The following is a 22,974-nucleotide window of genomic DNA, read 5'->3' on the forward strand; positions in this document are numbered from 1 at the left end:
AGCAGTTCCTTTATGTTGGTTCCAGTTACATTCGTAGACCCTTTGACATTTGTGTTTCGTGATGAAAACCTTTTAATCTTTATTCTGTTCTTGATGTAGGAACAAATCTACAGAAAGCTCCAGGAATTATTTGGAATTTGAGAAATTAACTGTGAGCCAGCTCCTTCTTTGTCTAAGGGAAGAAAGCCAGAAGGCGGAGAAGCTTGAAACTGCACTCAAGGAAGCCAACAAAAGGTACGGAATTGGTAACTTGAAATATGCATTCATTGCTTTTTTTTTAACAGCTTTATTGAGATAAAACTAAGACACCCGGTAATCCATCCATTTAAGGTATACATTTCAGTACTGTTTAGAATATTCACAGTCATGTAGCCGTTACTACATTATAATTTTGGAACATTGTTTTCACCAGATAAGAAACCCAGTATCTGTCAACACTGATTCCTCATTCCTCCCAGCAGTCTGTCTTCTGTCTCCACAGATTTGCCTATTCTGGACATTTCATATAAATGGGACCATATAATATGTGGCTTTTTGTGGTTGACTAATTTTATGTAGCGTCATGTTTTCAGAGTTCCTGCATGTTGTGGCACATACCAGTCCTTCACTTCCTTTTTGTTGCCAAATAATAGTCCATTTGTGACTAGTCAGCATTTTACTTATATTCATCAGTTGGGGAACATTTTGGTTCCCACTTTTTGCCTGTTGTGAATAATGTTTGCTGTAAACATTCTTGCACAACTTCTTGTGTGGACATATTTTTTTTAATTTTCTGGGGGTATATACCCAGGAGTGGGATTGCTGGGTCATTGGCTCTGTGTGTTTAATAGTTTGAGGAACTACCAAACTGTTTTCTGCAGTGGCTGTGCCATTTTACGTTTCTACCAGCAATGTATGAGGGTTCTACTTTTTTCCACATCCTCCTTCACACCTGTAATTGTCTGTGTTCTTGATTATAGCCATCCTCATGGGTCTAAAGTGGTGTCTCATTGTGATTTTGATTTCATTTTCCTAATGACTGATAATGTTGAGCATCTTTTCATGTTGATCATCTGTATATCTTCATGAAGAAATATCTATTGAAATCCTTTACCCATTTAAAAAAATTGGATTGCCTTTTTATTACTGAGTTATAAGAGCTCATTATATATTCCAGATGCAAATCCTTTATGAGGTATATGACTTGCAAATATTTTCTCCCATTCTGTGACTCACCTCTTTACCTCATGGGCGCTATCATTGACAGCACAAAATTTTATTTTGATGTAGTCCACTTTATCTATTTTTCTTTTGTCACTTGTGCTTTTGCTGTTGTAGCTAATGAACCGTTGACTTATCCAGGGTCACAACGATTCACTATGTTTTCTTCTAAAAGCTTTATAGTTTTAGTCCTTACATTTAGGTCTCTAAATGTATTTAGAGTTCATATGTCTGTATGGTGTGAGGTTGGGGTCCAACTTCATTCTTTTGTGTGTGGATATCCAGTCATCCTAACACCATTTGTTGAAAAGACCATTCTTTCCCTCAATGAACTGCCTTGGCACCCTTGGTGTAAATCAGTTGGTCATGCATGTAAAGATTAATTTCTAAACCTTCAATTTTATTCCTTTGATCTATATGTTTATCCTTTGCTAATGCTACACTGTCTTGATTAGTACAGTTTTGTAGTAAATTTTGAAATCAGGAAGTCTGGGTTCTCCAACTTTGAAAGATTGTTTTGGCTATCCTGGGTTTCTTGTTTTTCTGTGTAAATCTTAGGATAAGTTTGTTAATTTCTGGAAAAAAAAAAAAAGCCAGCTGGGATTTTGTTAGGGATTGCATTGAATCTGGAGTTCAGTTAATATTGTTCTTAACTATACTAAATCTTCTGATCCATGAAGGATAACCCATAGATTTAGTTAGGTCATCTGTAATGTATTTCAATGATGTTTTGTCATTTTTAATATACAGGTCTTAAACTACTTTTCGAAATTTATTAGCACTGTTGTACATGAAGTTGTTTTCTTAATTTCATGTTTGGAGTATTCTTTGCTAGTGTATAGAAATACTGCTGACTTTTTTGTATATTGTACATTGATCTTGTAACCTGAAACCTTGCTAGAACTCATGTATTAGCACTAATAGTTTTTTAGTGGATTGCTTAGGATTTTCTTTATACAAGATCATGTCATCTGCAAAGGGGTAGTGTTACTTCTTCCTCACCAACAAGGGTACCTTGTATTTCTTTTTCTTGCACAATTTCCCTGGCTAGAGTCTCTAGCACAATGTGAAGTACAAGTGGAGAAAGCAGACATGCTTGTCTTACTTAGGCGGGAGAGCCTTCAGCCTTTTACCATCAAGTATGATGTTAGCTGCAAGTTTTCATAGATGCTTTTATCAGGTTGAGAAGCTCCCTTCTATTTCTAGATTGTTGTACTTTTCATCGCGAAGCGTTTTGGATTTTGTGAAATGCTTTTTCCATGTCTATGGGGATGATTAATGGTTTTTTAAACTTCTGTTAATATGATGTATTATAGTCATTGATTTTCAAGTGTTAAACCAACCTTTCATTCCTGGGTAAATCCCACTTGGTCATGATGTGTAATCCTTTCTATATGTGCTAGTTTAGATTACTAAAATTTTGTTAAGGATTTTTTGCATCTTTATTCATAAGGGGTATCAGCCCATAGTTTTCTTTCCTTGTAATGTCTTTGTCTGGTTTTGGTGTAAGGGAAATACTGGCCTCATAGAATATGGTATACATGTAAACACACACACACACTTTGGGGTAAAATTCATCTATATTATAGAGTTGTGAAGTCAATGAATTTGTGTGCAAATGCACTTTTTAGAAATGCAAAATCCATGGGCGCCTGGGTGGCTCAGTTGGTTGAGCAACTGCCTTCGGCTCAGGTCATGATCCTGGAGTCCTGGGATCGAGTCCTACATCGGGCTCCCTGCTCAGCGGGGAGTCTGCTTCTCCCTCTGACCCTCCCCCCTCTCATGCTCTCTCTCTCTCATTCTCTCTCTCAAATAAATAAATAAAATCTTTAAAAAAAAAAAAGAAATGCAAAGTCCTAAACCATATAGGAAATGGGAGAGTTTATGCATTAGTTTTAGGGCTCCAGCGATTGCAACATTTAATCATAAGTATACTATGACATAATTAATTCTCTCAGACACTATAAATGGCTTATTAATCTTAAAATTATAGCACTGTGAGAAATACTTTCTAACTGAAGCAGTTTAAATTTTAAGATTTATTCATTTTAGGGGCATCTGGGTGGCTCAGTCATTAAGCGTCTGCCTTCAGCTCAGGTCATGATCCCAGGGTCCGGGGATCGAGCCCCGCATCGGGCTCCCTGTGCAGCAGGAAGCCGGCTTCTCCTTCTCCCTCTCCCCCTGCTTGTGTTCCCTCTCTCGCTGTCTCTCTCTGTCAAATAAATACATAAAATCTTAAAAAAAAGATTTATTTATTTTAGTGAGGGAGGGGGAGAGGGGCTAAGGGAGAGTGAGAGGAAGAGTCTCAAGCAGACTCCACCCTGAGCAGGGAGCCCAATGCGGGGCTCGATCTCACAATCCTGAGATCAGGACCTGAGCTGAAACCAAGAGTAGGACGTGTAACCAACTGCACCACCCAGGCGCCCCTGAAACAGTTTAAATTTTTAATTACAGAAAGATCTTTTTGTAAAATATGAAACATAAGTTATTTATTCAGATGAGGTTAACCTGGAAGACACATCGGCATTGGTCCAATGACTTATTTCATAGTCAGCTCATTTCAAAAGGTGCTGGCTCTGACTCCCAGGTGTTTACACACCATATCCTACTGTTGTCCCTTAGAAAATTTCAAAGGTTGACTTCTGGGAGACTAGTACCATGTATTCTAATGGAGCAAAATATTTGTCCTATCTTTCAGACAAATCCTAAAACATAGTAACAATGCATAGATAGATAAAAACATTCTTTTTATACCTTAATTACCACAGCTGGTTTTTAAAGGGAAGATGTTACTCTTTGAAGGAGACCTTTACTAGCCATGAATAATCACTGTGTGTTTATATTTTGTAGGCACCTTTACCCCTCCTGTGTTCTGTACGCCATTCTCAGAAGTCGAGTTTAGCCAGTAATTCACCCGTACTTAGACAACATGATTAACTTTCATGATGAAAGTGTCAGCTTAGGAATTTGCTAATTGTACCTCCTGATGAGGTTCATATGATATATATAATTCCTGCTTTCAGAATAATTATAGCCTTCTGCCTGCAGCTATAGCTCTTCGAATGGCACTAGGAAGTCAGTGTTTAGTCTCCCACCTTGAGCACCTGTAAAGGGTCCCTTTCTCAATAGCATCAAATCTCCACCCTGTGAGTCAGCCTTCTCTCAGTATTTATAACAACTGGCAAGTTAACAGTAGTTGCCAAGACTCATGTTCTCTGGATGGGTATCAGGATGATGATCTCCCCCTCACTATGGCAGAACCAAAACCAAGAAATAAAATCCCTAATACCTGGACAGCCTGGCTTGGTTTACATGCTGTATAGGATAATGAAAACACATCCCAAGACCTAACATATCTCTTTCTCAAACAAGTGAGTCTTCAACTATTTTCATTAATCATGACAAATAGGGGCATAGACAGTATGAAATTTATTCTGAAAACTTCTAGGAGATTTGTGGGGAAAGGGGATCATAGGTTTGTCTCTTTTTTTTTCTCATTGTTTTCCAGGACTTGTATTTCATGTAATTTGGGTTTTCTAAACAAGTTTAAACTGACAACAAGAGGGGTAAGTGTGTAGGAAGTGTGGCTCAAGAGAATCGAGAAGTAGCAGGGAAAGGTGGTCCAAGATGAAAATTTGCCCTAGAAAAGTAAGATAAGTGATTATTCAGATGTAGATCAGAACCCTGGGTCATACATGAGTGGCGTGAAAAAGGCCCATCCATCAACCCCACACCAGCTGGCTCTTAACCCATTTATCTGGTTTAGCCCGAAATGGTGCCTGTGCACCAGTTAGGTTTGGCAGTTTGCAATGGTTGTGACCGTTTTGATATTTCCCTCCATGCGCCAGGCTTAAATTGCTACCGAGTTGTCCCCCTATTGTGAACGCATTCTGTTGACCTCCCATTGCACACACACATGCTTCTGGACCCAGCTTACCTGCTCCACCTCCGAAATTGGCTATACTGAAATTTAGTTAGGTAACTACTCAGTGTTTATGTTATTAGGCACACACAGGGAGTAGTCAGTTGAGCTCTGCTCTGTGCCTTGAACACTCTTCCTTTTTTTATACTTTTTTTTTTACTTCTGTGCATAATTACATCTTTAAAATTTGCTTAGTTTCCCCATACTCTTCCCCAATGAGGAAATCTCTCAGATACATTCAGACATGTTAGTAGTCTACTGGTATTCTCTCTGGAGTCTGCCCTACTTGCTTTCTAGGTCCTGCCTCATGGCACTCATCTTGGCATCTCACTTTGCCTTCACCCTGAGGAACTCCTTCAACTTTCCTGTTTTCCATCACCTATTTCCTGAATCCAATGCCTTTCCTACTCTTTTTAAATGTTGTTGTTTTGTTTTGTTTTGTTTTTTCAAACAGAGCTCACCACATTGCCACTAACTTACTGAGAAACAATATATGGGCAGTATATTTTCTGAGACCTGCATATCTGAAAATCTCTCCTTCTGCCTTTATACTTCTTGGATAGTTTGGCTAGATATAGAATTCTGTAATCGGATATAATTTTCCCTCCACGTTTCAAAAACATTGCTTCATTATGTCCTGGCTTCTTGTGTTAATGCTGAAAGACCCACTGCCATTCTGGTTCTTCATCTTTGGGCATGAGACTTCTGACATGCTTTGGTGTGAGCCTGTTTTTCATCTCTTTGTTCTGGACACTCTTGGGCTCTTTCATTCTGCAAACTGATGTCCTTCAGTTCTTGAAAGATGATCTTGAATTAATTTAGCGATAGTCTCTTACCCTCAGTTTTCTTTGTTCGCTCTTTCTAGCATTACTATTATTTTGAATTGGATCTCCTCTAATTTTCTTAACTCCTTGTTCCCTTTTTCTGTCTCTCCCTTTTTCTCCTTTCTGATAAATTTGATCAACTTTCATCCTCCCTTTTTTGTGGGGGAGAACCTTTGAATGTTCCTTTTTTATTGTGTTCCATTTTTTTGTGGTTGTAATGTTTCCTCATATCTCTAAGGATATTAATGATATTTTTGACCTTTTTTTTCCCCCGATGGCATATTCTATTTTCAGTAAGTTACTTTTTTCTGCTTCATATTAAGATTTTCCTTAAATGTCTAGCAATCTTGGCTGTTTGATCAGATTTAGCAGGATTACAGGGTGTTAGAAGCTGATTGATGCTCTGGGTGCACCTGCAGGGAGATCTGGCTGGGAGGTTTCCTTGGGGAAGCCCCATGTCAGAAACTTTAAATCTTTTCCCTTATCCTGGTTACATACTCCAGAGGAGACTCTTCCAGCCTCCTGCCTGGAGGGTGTTTTTCAAACGCCGAAGTTCTTAAGATGAGGAGAGAAAGGTGGCTGAGGGTCTTAATGTTCTTTGTATAAGTTCTCCTTACAGAAGAATCCACGTCTCATCTCTGACTAACGTCTGAACCCAGAAACCCTTTATTTTGTGATATTCTAGACCCTCTTTTTTTTTTTTTTTTAAGTAGGCTCCACACCCGACGTGGAGCCCAACGTGGGGCCCAAACTCACGACCCTGAGATCAAGAGTCAGACGCCCAACTAAGTGAGCCACCCAGGCACCACTTCTAGTCCTTCTTAAACAGGCCCCACCTTTGTCCCCGCATCCAGTGGTACCTGGTGTCACTGACTCCTGAGCCTTCTGCTTTCCACAGTGTCATTCAGGTTACAGCTTGGCTTTCCCTACTGTTGGCTTCAGACCCAGCCTTATTGGGCTGCCAAGTCAGTTCCCACTCATAGCTGTGCCCCCCAAATCTTCTTGCTGTTATTTCCTCTCCCTTTCTCTTTGTTCTTGTATGTATATGGCTTTTTAAAAGTCATTTTGGTGGGGTACAGGGTGGGAGAAAATTTACATGCATATATTCAGTTCGACATCTTTAACCAGAAATCTCTTCTTGTTTCATTTGCCTTAGGCTGGCTTTTGTGTGGTTATGATTCATTGAGAATATCGGTAAATTTGTTTGTTTTTAAGGGACTTGTGAACTTAGATGGGTCCAAAAAGACTTCCTTTCTCTGCCGAATCCTTATAAAGGGACACACACTCATGTAACACACATGCATGTATGTATGTACACACACACACAGATTTTAAAAAATATTTCTGTGTATTACTGTTACATGAAAAGAGGCAGTGTTTTTCAGTGTTTGGGATGATTTATGCCCATCTTTTACCTCTGCATGAATTCATATCTTAAATCACATCTAGCCAATTTTAGGATGAGAGCTAAACCCAAAAAGGTTAATGCATAATATAGCAAATACAGAGAGATTTTGAAACCCCCGATCCTTTATCCAAATTTTGGACAGTGTTCTTTTTAGTGCTTCTGCAATTGTTATTCCTCTTGAACCCAAAGAGAAAGTAACTTTTCCATATTCTGTATTTTTCAGAGTTTCCTATTTTGAAAAGAAAGCCAGTGATCGTTCTGAGGTTGAGACCCAGACAGAGGGGAGCACAGAAAAAGAGAAAGAAGAGGAAAAAGGCCCAGAAACTGTGGGTACTCAGGTTCTAAGGCTGCTATCACACCCCCAGTGGACCTAAGAGTCGTATCTGAAGTCAAGTCTTGTGCTGTGTTATTAGCTTTAGAAATAGAAATAATTTTAATGTTGCATATATTCTGTTTCTCTCATATTTCCTTGTCCTGATTTGAATTTCATCCATAGTAAATTGTAGCGAAATGTGTTCCTATCCCAGTGATTCTAAGGAATCACACTTCTGTCTCTTCTTTTTTTTTTTTTTAAGATTTATTTATTTATTTTAGAGAGCAAGAGGGTACATGAGTGGGGGGAGGGACAGAGGGAGAAGGAGAAAGAGAATCCCAAGCCAACTGCCTGTGGAGGGCGGAGCCCAGGGCTCCATCTCACAACCCTGAGATCAGGACCCCAGCTGAAATCAAGAGTCAGATGCCCAACCCCCGAGCCACCCAGGCGCCCCTACCTCTATCTTTTCTTGACTGATTTTCTCTCCTAACTTTGTGAGTGAACAGGCCGTCTAGTGGAGAAAGGAATTTTGCCCACTTTATAATGAGATGTTTTAAGAATATGACCCAAAAACTTGAGACAGAATTGAAAGATCTCAATTCTCCCCTACTACTGGTTTGAATGAAATAGTTTGAATGCAGAGTTTCATGTTTCTATAGCCAGTGTTCTGTGGTACCTCAGAGCTGTGCCTTGGAGCCCATCACTCAGTCTTAAGCTCAGGGAAGGTGGATGAAGGCAGGAAGTTGTAAGAGCTGCAGTTGTCCATGTGAAAGACATTTTTTGTCAGATGCTCACTTTAGCCAATTCATTTATTCAACAAATACATGTAGAATGCCTACTGTTTGCATGTGCTGGGCTGAGTCTCCTACTTGAAGAGACTGGAGAACATTTAGAACACAGATGAAGAGAAGACCTGGGAGTCATAGTGCATTGTTGACTGAAGCCAATCTGACAACCAGTAATAGAGAAGTACTGAGATTTCCAAGGCACCAAAAAGCTCACTGACAGCCATTCTGGAGCTGCCAGGGAAAACGCAGTTCAGTAAAAAGAGTGGAGTTAACTCGAAACATAAATCAGCCAAGGACTATGGGCATAAGCTGCTCTCTGGGTAAATTAGATTGTGCTTTGACACCGCTGTGCTCTGTGATCCCCTGAGCCATGATCAGGATTAACTGAGATGATGATAAAGGGTGAGCAGAAACTAGCAAAACCTGAAACCTTAACATCTGGGAGTGTTTGTGTGAATTTTGGCCCCTATAAGTCTTAAGAGGGGATGTTCTTGGGTTGCCAGAATCAAAAAGGAGACAGTTCTTCTTCCCTTTAAATAAACTCCACACATGTCTACAGGAAAAAAAAATTCTGACAAAGTCATTATCACAGTGCATCCGAATTGATCAGTTATGTAAGATAAACAGTTTTATATATAAATATTGCCATATGAATTAGTGATTATACATATAAATTACATTTTATATTCATGGAATATAAAATGTTATATATAATTAGTAAATATAGACATACAAGGAAACAGTTGTATCTAAAACATTTCTTTTCAAAGAAGATGTTTACGGCATTAATTGTCAAAAGTTTAATCAACTCACCAGTCTTAGTGGGACACTGATGGTTCACACTGTTTTCTCACAAAGAAGTTCATTTAATCTCTGGTCTGAATCACATGTGCGTGTTTGGGATTTCCTGAATGACAGGTTGGAAGTGAAGTGGAGACGTTGAACCTTCAGGTGACAACTCTGTTTAAGGAGCTTCAAGAGGCTCATACAAAACTCAGTGAGGCTGAGCTGATGAAGAAGAGACTTCAAGAGAAGTAAGAATGAGAGATGAATTCTATTTTCCTTTAGAAAATGGACATTTTTAAGAAATATATTACTATGTAAAAACATAGTTTTGTTATGTTACTAGAAGAAAAATAGAAACCTCATTAAAGTATGAATTCAGCAAACACTAATGTCGAGATTAATGTACCTGTTCATTTATAAATATAATATACTTGTAATATGGGGGCATGGGGCCCAGGAAAATCTGATTCTGCTGTTCAGGGATGTTTGTTACACGTACTGTAGCCTATGTGAGGACCTGTAAAAAAGCAGTAAGCCAGATTTCCTGGGACTTAACCTGAGCTGACAATATGGATGTAAGCAAACATAAATGAAAGCTGCAAGGAGAAAGAACTTGAGTGAGCTTTATTGAGAAAAAAAATTCATTTTCAATCAATTATGAAGGCTAATATTTAAATTGAGAACTTTGCATTTGCTTGTTTTTCTTGGTGTAGCAAGTTACCCGAAATTTAAAAATGTTATTCTTTTGGATTAGTTGGCAAACATGTATCCAGCACAATACATGAGTGTATGTTGCCTTAGAGTTCACACTTACCAAGGCTACACGATGACATGGAAATCTGGCACAGCACAGCAGCTAAAGCTAAGGACTTTGGACAAACAGACTTAGTTGAACTATGGATCTGAATTTATTCGTGGTATTGCCTTGGGCAAGTTATTTATTTAACCTCTCTGAGCCCTACTTTTATCATTTGTACAATGTGTGTCATTATCCCTACTTCATAATGTTGTATTGAGATGTTTACCATGCTTGGTGTTAATGCCTTGCGTATAGCAACCATTGGTTCATATTTGCTATTATTATATTGAAATTCTCTTTTTGATATTTAAGAAAACTTAGGACACTTACTTTTCCCTTATTAAATCTTTGTCAGAAGTCATATTCTTTATGCTTAACAGAACCCAAACTTTTTAAAGTATTGAAGATATCCATGGATCGCTATATGAAAAGCACCTTTAGCCAATTACTATTTTGGTCTGTGTCTGAAGAACAAAAATATACTTGCATGACTGCTTAAGACAGTTATCCATAGCTTGTGTGGTCTTAGATCTGTAGTTTTTTTTATATTAGGCATAAGGGTTCAGAAATATGTAAATTTCTTTTACAAAAAAAAGATCTGTATTTTTTTAGTGTTTAGTCATGAGGGTTTAGAAATATTACTTGCTTCTAATAAAGAAGCAAGAAGGATAAAATATTTTATTTTACATTATTAAATCCTTGAAAAATGCAATCCAAAATTTCTTTGTATTTGCTACATAATCTTGGGATTGGTTTAAAAGCCACTGAGAAATGAAGGAGCATTGTTTATCCTCATGAAATTTTGATCTTTCCTAGATGTCAGGCCCTTGAAAGGAAAAATTCTGCAACCCCATCAGAGCTGAATGAAAAGCAAGAGCTTGTTTATAACAACAAAAAGTTGGAGCTACAAGTGGAAAGCATGCGATCAGAAATCAAAATGGAGCAAGCTAAAACCGAAGAGGAAAAGTGAGTATGCCACAACTGAATGACCACTTGCTAGAAGAAGGTAGAGGAGCACTTTTATAAGATTGGAATTAGGATTTAAGAATAAATTTAAAATTTTTCTCTTTTATGTATTTGAAGGAGTACCAGGAGACTTCTCCGAGGAGATAAAATTTGTTCTATTATAACAAAATGATTAAAGTTACTTGCAATCTATCTTGATTTTTTTTCTTTTTTTGGAAAGATTGTTTTCTTTGAGAGTAAGAAAATGCTAGCAGGTGGTGGGCTGGTAAAGGTAGGAGAGAAGATTTTGCTAGTCGAGTGTTCAGAAGAAGGTGGGAAGGCAAGACTAAGTTTTTATATTTTCCCCCAAGATTCCATTTCTTAATTTCTTTTTAAATAGGTCCAAGTTAGCCACTCTCCAGTTGACACATAACAAGCTTCTTCAAGAATACAATAATTCATTGAAATCACTCGAGGAACTGAAAAGGAAAGAGGTACTCATAGAAAAAAAACAACTTTTGTAGCCTTGTAGCGAACAGAAACCATAAACATTTTTTATATGTAAAGTAGTTGTGTTAATCCATAACTAAGTGTGGTTTCAGAGGTTGTTCTTGAGTTTATAATTGATTTCTTGTGTCTAAGTGGGTAGAACTTTGATGTTCTACCTGTGTATAATGTGCCTTGTGTGCAGAGATGGTTCTATGGGTTGGGGAGTAAGCTTTTAGCATTTCTTTTTTTTGTTTTTTTTTTTTTAAGATTTATTATTTGAGAGAGAAAGAGGGCAGGGTGGGGCGGGGCAGAGGGAGAGGGAGAGAGAGAATCTCAAGCAGACTCCCTGATGAACACGGAGCCTAACTCAGGGCTCAATCCTACGACCCTGAGATCATGACCTGAGCCGAAACCAAGAGTCAGACGCTTAACCGACTGAGCCACTCGGGCACCCCAGCTTTTAGCATTTCTAACAGCGAGTGGGTTTATAGGAGAGCTACCAGCATGGGCTCCCACGTGAGCAGGGCACAGCGAGACTGTGGGTGGCCACTGGTGGGGTTGTCTCCAGGGAGCTGTTACAGGGCTAGCTGGCTCCTGTCAGTGACCTTGCGACCCTGGACTCCCGGACTGCAGCTTACATTAATATAACACCAGCATGGTGTGGCAGTTTAAAAATGGGTAGATGTGTGAGATGATAGGCGTGTTCATTAACCTGGTGGGGGGAGCCCTCTCCCGCTGTGTACACATATCAAATTGTCACATTGTTCACTTTAAATAGCTTACAATTTAATTTGTCAGTTTCACTTGGCTAAAGCTGGGATAAGTAAGTAAAGATCATGGAAGCTTTGAATTAGAAGGGGTCTTTGAGTTTATATGCTTATAAATGTACTCTTTGTTTTTTTTTTGTTTTTTTTAAGTTTTATTTATTTTGAGAGAGGGAGAAGGTGCACACAAGCAGGGGGAGGGTCAGAGGGAGAGAATCTTTCAAGCAGACTCCCCGCTGAGTGTGGAGCCTGAGGACACGGCTTGCTCCCACAACCATGAGATCATTAACTGAGCCGAAACCAAGAGTCAGATGCTTAACTGACTGAGCCACCCAGACACCCCTGTTTTTTCTTTCTTTCTTTTTTTTTTTTTTTAATAGAATATTGTTCTTCTCTAGGACTTGTAAATTTTTTTCATTATTAATTTACTTATTTATTTTTAATTGAAGTAGAGTTGACATACAGTGTCATATTAGTTTTCAGTGTCCAACATAGTGATCCGATATTTATATACATTATGAAACGCTCATAACTGTAGTTACTATCTGTCACCATACAAAGTCATTACAATAGTATTGACTGTACAGTTGACCCTTGAACAAAAAGGGTTTGCACGGGTCCACTTAATATTGCAGACTTTTTAAAATACAGAACTATATGTGTCTTTTCTTCCTTATGATTTTCTTAATAACATATTTTTTCTAGCTTACTTTATTGTAAGAGTACAGTATATAATACATATAACATACAAAATATGTGTTAATCCACTAAATTATTGCTAAGGCTTCCAGTCAACCATAGGCTGTTACTAGTTAAGTTTCTGGGGAGTCAAAAGTTACATGTGGGTTTGCGACTCTACAGGGGCTCAGTGCCTCTGACCCCTGCATTGTTCGGGGGTCAGCTGTATTCCCTGTGCTGTACTGTACATCCCTTGACTTGTTTATACCTCTTGATCCACTTCATCCCTCTATGTCCCTCTCCTCTGGCAACCACCGGTTCATTCTCTGTGTTTATAAGCTTGTTTCTGTTTGTTCATTTGTTTTGTTTTTTAGATTCCACATAAGTGAAATCATATGGTATTTGTCTGTTTCTCTGACTTATTTCACTTAGCATAATACCTTCTAGGTCCATGCATATTGTCACAAATGGCAAGATTTCAGTCTTTTATGGCTGAGTAATATTCTTGTCTGTGTGTGTGTGTGTGTGTGTGTGTGTGTGTGTGTTTGTACAAATATAGATCACATCTTCTTTATCCATTCAGCTATTTGATGGACATTTAGGTTGCTTCCTAAATAGGTAGCTATTGTAAATACTGCTGTAATAAACGTAGGAGTGGATATATCTTTTTGAATTAGTATTTTCATTTTCTCTGGATAAATACTGGGAAGTGGGATTTGCCGGATCATAGGGTAGTTCTATTTTTAACTTTTTGAGGAACCTCCATACTGTTTTCCAGAGTGGCTGCCCCAGTTTGCATTCCCACCAACAGTGCACAAGGGTTTTTCTCGTGCACCAGGATTCCTTTTTCTTGTGTACGTCCTCGCCAACACTTGTTGTTGTCTTTTTGATACTAGTCATTCTGACAGGTGTGAGGTGATCAATTTTTAATTTAAACATGTTTCTTCTTTTCCACGACTTCACCATATAAGAGTAATATCAGTGGGAAAAATAACAGTATCAGCAAGTTACAACCTCACTGAGATCAGGGTTTGTCATTATTTCCCTTATTTTAGTGTTTTTTTTAAATTGTTTTAAATTAAGAAATTATAATTTGCAAACTATAAGTTAAATGAATAAAACTTTCTGAGTTTAAGTTATCATTGCTAATTAACAGAACAGTTTAGAGCCAGGCATTTAAAAAAATAAAACTTCGTTTAATGTTTTACTAAAATAGGTTCAATTAGGGGCGCCGGGGGGGCATCGTCGGTTAGGCCTGCTTGAGACTCCCTCTCCCTCTGCCCCTCCCCACCCCTGCTCATGCACGCTCTCTCACTTAAATAAATCTTAAAAAAAAAAAATAAATTAGGTTGAGTTATTTCACAGCCATTTCTAGAATGATCTTGTGTCTTTCAGTCAGAAAAAGTGGATAAGGTGGTACTACAAGAACTAAGTGAAAAGCTGGAACTGGCAGAGAAGGCCCTGGCTTCCAAGCAGCTTCAGATGGATGAGATGAAGCAGACCATCGCCAAGCAGGAGGAGGACCTGGAAACCATGACTGTTCTTCGGGCTCAGGTAAGCCACGTTCTGAAACATGAACTGGGTGAGGCCAACCCTGATTATGTTCTCCTATGGGAAAGTGATGGTGTTCAAAATATATTTTTGGATTTTTTATAATTTCCACCAATATATTTAAAAACATTTTTTATTGAAGCATATCACGTGTGGAAAGTGCACCAAACTTTTAAGGGTAGAGCTCAATGAATGTATCCATTCTATGGTTGATAGGTAGTTAGATTATTTTCAGTTTGGGGCATTATGATTGAGGTTGTTCTGACATTCTTGTGGATGTCTCTCTTTGTTGGCCTGTGCGTTCCTTTCTGTTGGGTGCATACCCAGTTAGCAGTGGAATTGCTGGTTCCTAGAGTACACGTGTTACTCAGTGTTAGTGGATGTTGCCAACACTTTTCCAAAGTGGTTGTACCAGTTTTCACTCCCATTAACAGAGTCCCTGTTGCTCGACATCCTTAGCCATCCTTGTATTATCAGTATTTTTACTTTCGTTTGTAAACATTCTGGTGGGCATATAATGGTGTCTCATTTAATGTGCATTTCCCTGATGACTAATGAGACTGAGTACTTTCTCAAGTGTTAACTAGTCTTCTTGGTGTTCCCTTTTGTGAAGTGCCTGAAGACGTCTTTGCCCATTTTTCTTCTGGTTTGCTGTCTTGATTTTATGAGTTTTTTATACACTCCAGACACAAGCCCTTGACAGTTATATTTGTTGCAGATTTCTTGGCTCCGTGATTTGTCTTTTCACGCCCATAAAGGTGTCTTTTGATGAACAGAAGTTCTTTATTTTAATGTAGTCTACATTGTCAGTCTTTACACTCACAATTAGTACTTTTTGTGTCCTATTAAAAAACTTTCACTACCTCAAGGCCATGAAGATACTCTCCCATGTTGTCTTCTAAAAATTTTACTGTTTTGCCTTTTACATTAATATCTAGAAACCGTCTGGAATTAGTTTTTCTTTATAGCGTGAGGTAAGAGTGAAGACTTATTTTTTTGTCGTGTTGCCTTGGCACCATTTATGTTAAATGTCATCTTAAGTAATGTGCTGCCTTCTTTGTCGTATCTTGTGTTCAGGTGTCCATGGGTCTATTTCTGGACTCTCTACTGTTCCATTGAGCTATTTTTGTATCCTTGCTCTGGTACCATACTGTCTTGACTTACTATGAAGCACAAAAATTTTGATACCTGGTAGAGTAAGTCTTCCTACCTCATTGATACTTGTCAAGAGGACCTTAGATTTTCTTTCCCTTTTTCATTGTCATTTTAATTTTAGCATCCGCTTGGTATTTTACACACACACACACACACACACACACGCACACACACACACACAGAAAAACCTCCTGGAGCTTTGACTTGAATTATATTAAATAGATAAAAATCAATTTGGAGGTAACCGACATCTTTACAACAGTGACTCTTCCAATGTATGAACATGGCGTATCTTCTTTAATTCTTCTAAGTAATATTTTTAATCTTCTTAGTAAGGATTTTGCTCATCTTTTAATAGGTTATTCATAGATACTCTCTATTTTTATGATACTGTTATAAATAGCACCTTTTTAAATCTTCATTTTTTAACAGCTGCTATTATATAGAAATACAATTGATTTTTATATATTGATTTTGTATGCAGTAGACTTGCTCAATTCACATTTTAATTTTAATAATATCTCTGAATATTCTTTTGACCTCTTTACATTCATAATCATATCATTTAAATAATGACAGTTTTAGGTTTTTTCCTTTCTGGTTCTTCCTATGTTTTATTTCTTTTTCTTGCCTTATTACACTGACTGGGTCCCTCATACAGTGTTGTGTAACAGTGCAGATGGCAGACAGCCTTGCCTTGCTCCCAGTCTCAGAGGCAGTGATTTTAACATTTTACTGCTAGGTGTATGGTGTTTGCTATAGGCTTTGTAGATATCACTTATCAAATCAAGGAAATTCCCTTTTCTTCCTTGTGTGCCAAAATTTTGAGTGGATGTTGAATTTTATTTAGGGAAAGTTTTTTTCTTCCAGTAATGATATAATTGGATAAATACATTCCTTTTCCCTTTAATTTGTTAAAGTGGTGAATCACATTGATTTTTAAATATTAAACAAACTTTACATTTCTTGAATTATCCGTCGTACATCTTGCTGGATTTGGTTCATATTTTACTTAGGACTTTTGTATCTATATTCTTGAATAAGATTGGCCTAGAATTTTCCTTTTGCTAATGTCGTTGTGAGGTTTTGAGATCAAGGTTTTACTGGCCTCATGAAAACAAGTTGAGGCACATTCCTTCTTTTACTCTGGAAGAATTTGTGTACCGTGGCTTATTGTTACTGGTTGGCCCCACTCTTGCTCCTGGTGGGTGGAGGACTTGCAGAAAGTTTATCAGTGGGAATGCATCCTGCCTGAGATGTAAAACCACAGGAAAAGGGGGGAAAACCTTTGTCTCTTGTTGTTACTTTGTTTGTTTGCTTAATTAAAAGTGGGATTGCAGTACACCTTTTATACTACAACTTTTCAGTCATGATGTATCTTAGACTTCTCTCCGTATTAGTACTCATAGCCATTTGTTATTTTTTGAACAGTTGTATGGTATTCCAAAGTGTGCATTACCATGATAGATTTAACCAGCCCTCTATTAATGGATGTATAGGTTGTACCAATATTTTTGCTATTATCAGCAATGCTGAACGGAACATTCTTGTATGTATGTCTCTGTGCACTTGTGGAATCTATAGTGAGATGTAGACATGGAATGGTTGGATTATTGGGTGTGCCTGTCTTTAAGTTAAATAAATATTAACAAGTTGTCTTCCAAGAATGCATAACCAAAATTATCCTCTCACCGAAGGAGAAGAGAATGTCTATTTCCCCACCTCCTTGTAGCATTCTTTTAAATGTTTGCCAGTCTGATAAAGATAAATTATTTTTAACATAACAAAGTCAACAGTTTATTATTTCTCAGTGACCACATACATACTCATTACTCAAATATGAACTCCAGAGGTGGTTGACTGGACTTAGAGTCTTGAGTTTTATTTCTATAGGAAGAGAATTTCAACCCAAGCTCTTTATAGCGTTCGTTTGTTCAGGTACCTCATGATACTGTTGTCATGTCCTTTGTCCTTCTGTACGTGGACATTTGTTGAGTTTTGATACTCTGGTTTATTCATTCAGCCACTTCTTTTTGAGCCTGAAACATGAGCCACTGGTGTCACAGGGCATGTAGGAATGGACAGAACGACCCGGGTCTGACTGGCTCAAAGCTGATCAGTGATAGAAGTAAGACTGTAACTCAAATTGGGATCTGACTCAAAAATTCCCATGATGCATCAGTAGTCACATAAAATGTTCACAAATGGCAGGAAGTCCCTTAAAATGACCTTTTTATCACAGAGTTGTGTGATTTGTTTGTTTTTGGGGGGGGGGGGTAAGTAAAACTGTGATAGAATATTTTTTTATTTAATTTTACTTTCAAAAGTAAGAAAGATAAATATTTGTATCCTAGAACCATGAAATTTAGGGGGAAAACCCTAATTTTAAATATAGAAAGTTAAAAACTGGTCTTAGAGTAATGTTCATTTCACTATTAAGGAGTTCATCTTTACTTTAGAATTTTGTAACAGTGAAGAAATCACTATCATGGCATAATATTTATATATTTCTAGGTAAGAAATTATCCTCCATTTTAGCAGCTGCAGCAACAAGCATTTGTCATCTTCGGGTTTCTGTGGGTCAGGCATTCAGGAGCAGCTTAGCAGGGTGCTTCTGGCTCAGGGCCCCTCGTGAGGCTGCACCCAAGATGGACCGGAAGATCCACTTCCAAGCTGGCTCACTCACATGGCTGTGGGCAGGAGGCCTGAGTTCCTCACCCTGTGGGGCTCCCCACACAGCAGCTTGCATACCCTCATGACATGGCAGCGAGCTTCCCCCACAGCAGGTGACCCAGGAGAGAACAAGGCAGAAGCCATACACCATCATTTCTGCAATATACTAGTGGTTCCGCGGGTTGGCTCTATTCGTTGTGGAAGGGGGCCACATAAGGGTTTGAATACGAAAAGGTGAGCATCCCTGGAGCTGTCTTGGAGGCTGGCTACCACCGTGAGGACTGGCATAGAATATGGGCTTCAGTCTTGGTTCAAGTGCTGGTTTGACCACTTACCTAAATTACCCCGGACTGAGAGCTGTTAAACTTATGAATGTAAAATGAGCATAGCAATTCTACATTCCCAGGATTTATTTTTTATTATGTTAGTCACCATACATTACATCATTAGTTTTTGATGTAGTGTTCCATGATTCATTGTTTGCATGTAACACCCAGTGCTCATTACAACACGTGCAATAAGGTAGGAATATAGGCATCCAACGTAGGACCTTGTACATGTTTGGAATTCAATGAATAGCATCTATTTATTATTATTATTTAAAATTTAATTTAAGGCCAACCTTCGTAAATATACCTGACAGTAAATAAACCATTTACTATATTAAGCTAATCCTGAATATGATTTTTTTAAAAAGACCACAGAATTTTACTGAACGAATGTTATGTGCAGTGTTTAAACCACCTATATCAATGTCATTGTCAGGTTCTGATTGTCTAAAGTGTGTGCGCGCGCGCGCGCGCACACACACACACACACACACACACACACACACAACTTGTCTTCTGTCTGAAGGTGGTTGGAAGTCACGGTCGCCACTGGTTTCCAGCAGCACTGTGCGCCCCTGTTCCTTACGAGGGAATCGCAGGAGGGAGCACTCCCCCTGCACCCGTCACCCGTTGGGCCGTAGAGAATCCATGTACGTCTGTGTAGTAACTTCTGTCTCTTCCCTTCTACCAGATGGAGGTTTACTGTTCGGACTTTCATGCTGAAAGAGCAGCAAGAGAGAAGATACACGAAGAAAAGGAGCAACTGGCCCTGCAGCTGGCAATCCTGCTGAAAGAGAATAATGCTTTTGAAGATGGAGGCAGGTGAGGCTTGGGAAGGCTCGGAAAGGCTCGGAGCACGCACCTGGAGCCCTGGGCACAGGCCGAGCACAGGGGGCCTGTCAGAGGTGCTCCCTAAGTTGAGCTGTAGGAATCACGCTGAGCACACTTCGCTTGATTGTGTCCCTGACACTCAGCGTGACTTACCACGAGGCTTGGCCACATCTTGTGGGAACGTGATGAGTTCTTTGCTCTTGGACATGCTGTAAAAACTTTGACCTTGTGTGTTGCGAAGTCCTGTCTGCTGTTGTCAGGGGTATATAGTCTTAAACACTTTAAACAATTCTGTAATATGTTTTAAAAGAAAATATGGCTAAAATTACTTCTGTCTTTTAAATTTCCATTTTGAGAAAAAATTGAAACATAGAGAAAAAGAAATAGAAAAATACAGGGAATAAAATAGCACATACCACGATGTACTCCGCACAGAATTGACAGTGACATACATTTATTTGCATCATGGATATTTTATCAAAAGGAAAAAGGGTGAAGTTGGAGCCTCCTCTGTTCCCCACCCTTCATTATGTTTCTCTCTCTCTCTTTGCCCCATACTGCCTGGAGCTTGGAGGGGGTAACGTCCCCATCTGTTCTATACTTTTACATAGTATCAATATAATATCTATGTCATATCTTGAAGCAGCATAATATTAGTTTCTCTGTGTGTAAGTTACAAAATGGTCACTAGGTATTGTTCTGCAGCTTATTTTATCTAACACTGTGATTTTGAATTCTGGAGGTGTGTGTGTATATATATATGCAGTTTTATTTCATTCTCTTTAATTACTCTATAGTGTCTTGTTCTAGAAATACGCCACTTTTTTCTAATCCATTCCCTTATCAGTTGACAGTGTGGTTATTTACTGATTGATTTTTTTTTTTTTTTGGTCCTTACTCCAGACTCTCTGGAAGTCTTAGTATTTTATTTTATTTTATTATTTACTGATTGATTTTTTTAATCCTAATTGTTAGTTTCTTTCACTACTCTGTGTCCTAGTGCCAATAATATTTAAAATTCAAGTTAATCCTTAAGTTCTGGTTTTCATGAACCTTGCATTTTTTTCCAGCTCTTTTTTCCCCATCCTGCTGTTGAATGTCTGCTAAATGTTGTCGTAGAACATCACTATCGTGTTGCTTTTCATCCCAGCAGGCAGTCCTTGATGGAGATGCAGAGCCGTCATGGGGCGAGAACCAGTGACCCCGACCAGCAGGCCTACCTCGTTCAGAGAGGTGAGTCACATGTGATTGTAGGTGTTCAGGGTTCCAGGGAATAACTATCCTGTGAAGAAAATGCTTGAAGACAAATTTCACTACATTCTACACAATGAATTCCAGATTAAACTGCGAAAAATATAGCACCCCTCAGTCTTATTTCCAGTGTACCCCGTTCTTTATCCATTACCGACTGAATCCAGACACCAGACTCTCTTCATGCTGACAATGAAGGCCTGGCGTAGCTGAACTTTTAACCTTTCCCCGTCTAATTCTCTACAGCTGTTAGCCAGCTGAATCACTCCCTGTTCCTTGAACTTGCCCTAGGCCTGTATACCTGCATGTACTTGCTTACGAGGCATCCCTCCCTCACTCACCTCCCTGCCTCCCTTCCGTCTCTTTCCAGTGAACTCCTACCCCATCTGTAAAACCCATTTCAAATACCATCTCCATGATTCCAGCAGAATGTGATCTCTTCCTCCTGAATTTCTGAAGTACTCTCTTACTGTTGTATCTGCTATTTTATTTTATAATTACTGCTATTTTATTTTATAATAATAAGTAATTTTTATAATTACTTATGTGTTCTAAATGTGCATCTAAGTACCGCATTAATGAAGCTGTCCATTACCTGGTGTTACACACATAATAATGTTAGCATTTACTGAGTTTACTGTGGACTGACATGAACATTGGCCTCAGGCATGTTTAGTGTCACAGGGTAAAGCTGTGTTCTTCCCCAAAAGCTGTGTCTACCCACTTGAACACCACCAGACATTTTCTCTAATCTGATTTTAAGTATCCCAGAAACACCCATTTACCTCTGTTACCAAAAGTGCCTGCAACAGTGTTTTGGGTCCAAAAGGACAATCTCTTGCACCTGAATTTCTTTTTTTTTTTTTTTAAGATTTTATTTATTTATTTGACAGAGAGAGAGAGAGCGAGAGCAGGAACACAAGCAGGGGGAGTGGGAGAGGAAGAAGCAGGCTTCCCGCCGAGCAGGGAGCCTGATGCGGGGCTCGATCCCAGGACCCTGAGATCATGACCTGAGCCGAAGGCAGACACTTAATGACTGAGCCACCCAGGCGTCCCTGCACCTGAATTTCTTAGAGGAAGATTTTCTTTTGTCATAATTAAAGAAGGCAAATGCCTATTTATGTTAAAAAAAAAAAAACAGTCACATACTCTTCTACTTATATTTATAATCCAAAAATCATCACAAAGTACACATTTATTCATGACTATCCTAATAAGCTTTTTGTCTTGTAAATAGCAGTATTCCAAACAGAGACTGTCTTAAGATTCTTATTTTATTTTTATTATTATAATTTTTTTAGCTTCATAACAAAGCTGCCTTAAACAGTATCTCCTCTTGACTGTATTTCATCATTATGGTCACCTGTGGCCATCAATGCACCTGCCCTGGTCCACGACACTCAGCTGAGCACAAGGCATGGTCAGGTCTGTGGTGGCGTGTGGCCTGGTTGGAGAGACAGGAGGGGCACATAAAAGGATGGGTTCATAAAACAAGATAATATTTAAGTAATAGAAATAATGGTGCTGAAGGTCAGAGGACAGGTTGATCACTGAGGGCCAGGGGAGTTGAGAAAGGCCTTGAAAAGGTGTGACTTTAAGCTTGACCTTGAAGCTAGGATTTACATAAGTATGGTATGAGAATAAAGGGTCCAGGGCGGAGAGGAGTGTGATGTGTTAACAATGAAAACTGACTAAGCTTATTTTATAGCAGAGAGCCGGGAGGTAGAGGGAACCTGTTAACTGACTAATAGAACAGCCTAAGTCTCGAAACCTAGACCAGGACAAAAAAAAAAAAGGCACAGATGGATGCAAGAAAGTCTCAAATGAAGAATCAGCAGTCCCTGGTAGTGCCCGGTTGTCATCTAGAGCAGAAAAAGCTGACTGACTCCTGATCTAGGACCATGGGACCATTAGAAAGTCCCCCACTTTCAGAACTCATACCCTGTCAGTATTTCTGTTCAAGGGTGCTTCTGGAGTTTGCTGAACACAAACTATCTGCAATAGTCTCACATATTATTCAATTCAAATAATATGCTCAGAAGCCAAAAGCCATGTTAAAGGTTGCCTCCACTGTCAGCCTCCAAAAACAAACATTCCGGAGGCTGACAGAAAGTCTTGAGATCAAAATGATTTGCATTGATCCAGAAAGGTCAGACCAAGGCGATGTCCCGGGAGCCAGAAGTCATTTCCAGCATTGATCACAGTTTGCGCATGTGGGACCTACTTAGAGTCAAGGCTTATTTCGAGCATTCTTTAATTTAGACTTGA

The 22,974-nt window shown here is 38.8% G+C and overlaps 1 protein-coding gene across 4 annotated transcripts in view; it reads left to right on the plus strand.

Moving 5' to 3' along the window:
- The window catches only part of OPTN (optineurin), a 52,703-nt gene that overhangs the window by 17,343 nt on the left and 12,386 nt on the right, over positions 1-22,974 (plus strand). For 3 of the 4 annotated variants that reach the window (XM_032425658.1, XM_032425656.1, XM_032425657.1), the window contains exons 6-13: positions 100-234; positions 7,578-7,680; positions 9,374-9,489; positions 10,857-11,006; positions 11,386-11,479; positions 14,312-14,470; positions 19,316-19,446; positions 20,606-20,688. In XM_032425658.1, the coding sequence (XP_032281549.1) occupies positions 100-234; positions 7,578-7,680; positions 9,374-9,489; positions 10,857-11,006; positions 11,386-11,479; positions 14,312-14,470; positions 19,316-19,446; positions 20,606-20,688 (971 nt within the window). The remainder of the gene's footprint in view (positions 1-99; positions 235-7,577; positions 7,681-9,373; positions 9,490-10,856; positions 11,007-11,385; positions 11,480-14,311; positions 14,471-19,315; positions 19,447-20,605; positions 20,689-22,974) is intronic. The other variant, XM_032425660.1, reaches the window with a different exon arrangement.

This window comes from Phoca vitulina, unplaced genomic scaffold (genome assembly GCF_004348235.1).
Source record: "Phoca vitulina isolate PV1807 unplaced genomic scaffold, GSC_HSeal_1.0 scaffold33, whole genome shotgun sequence".
NCBI lineage: Eukaryota > Metazoa > Chordata > Mammalia > Carnivora > Phocidae > Phoca > Phoca vitulina.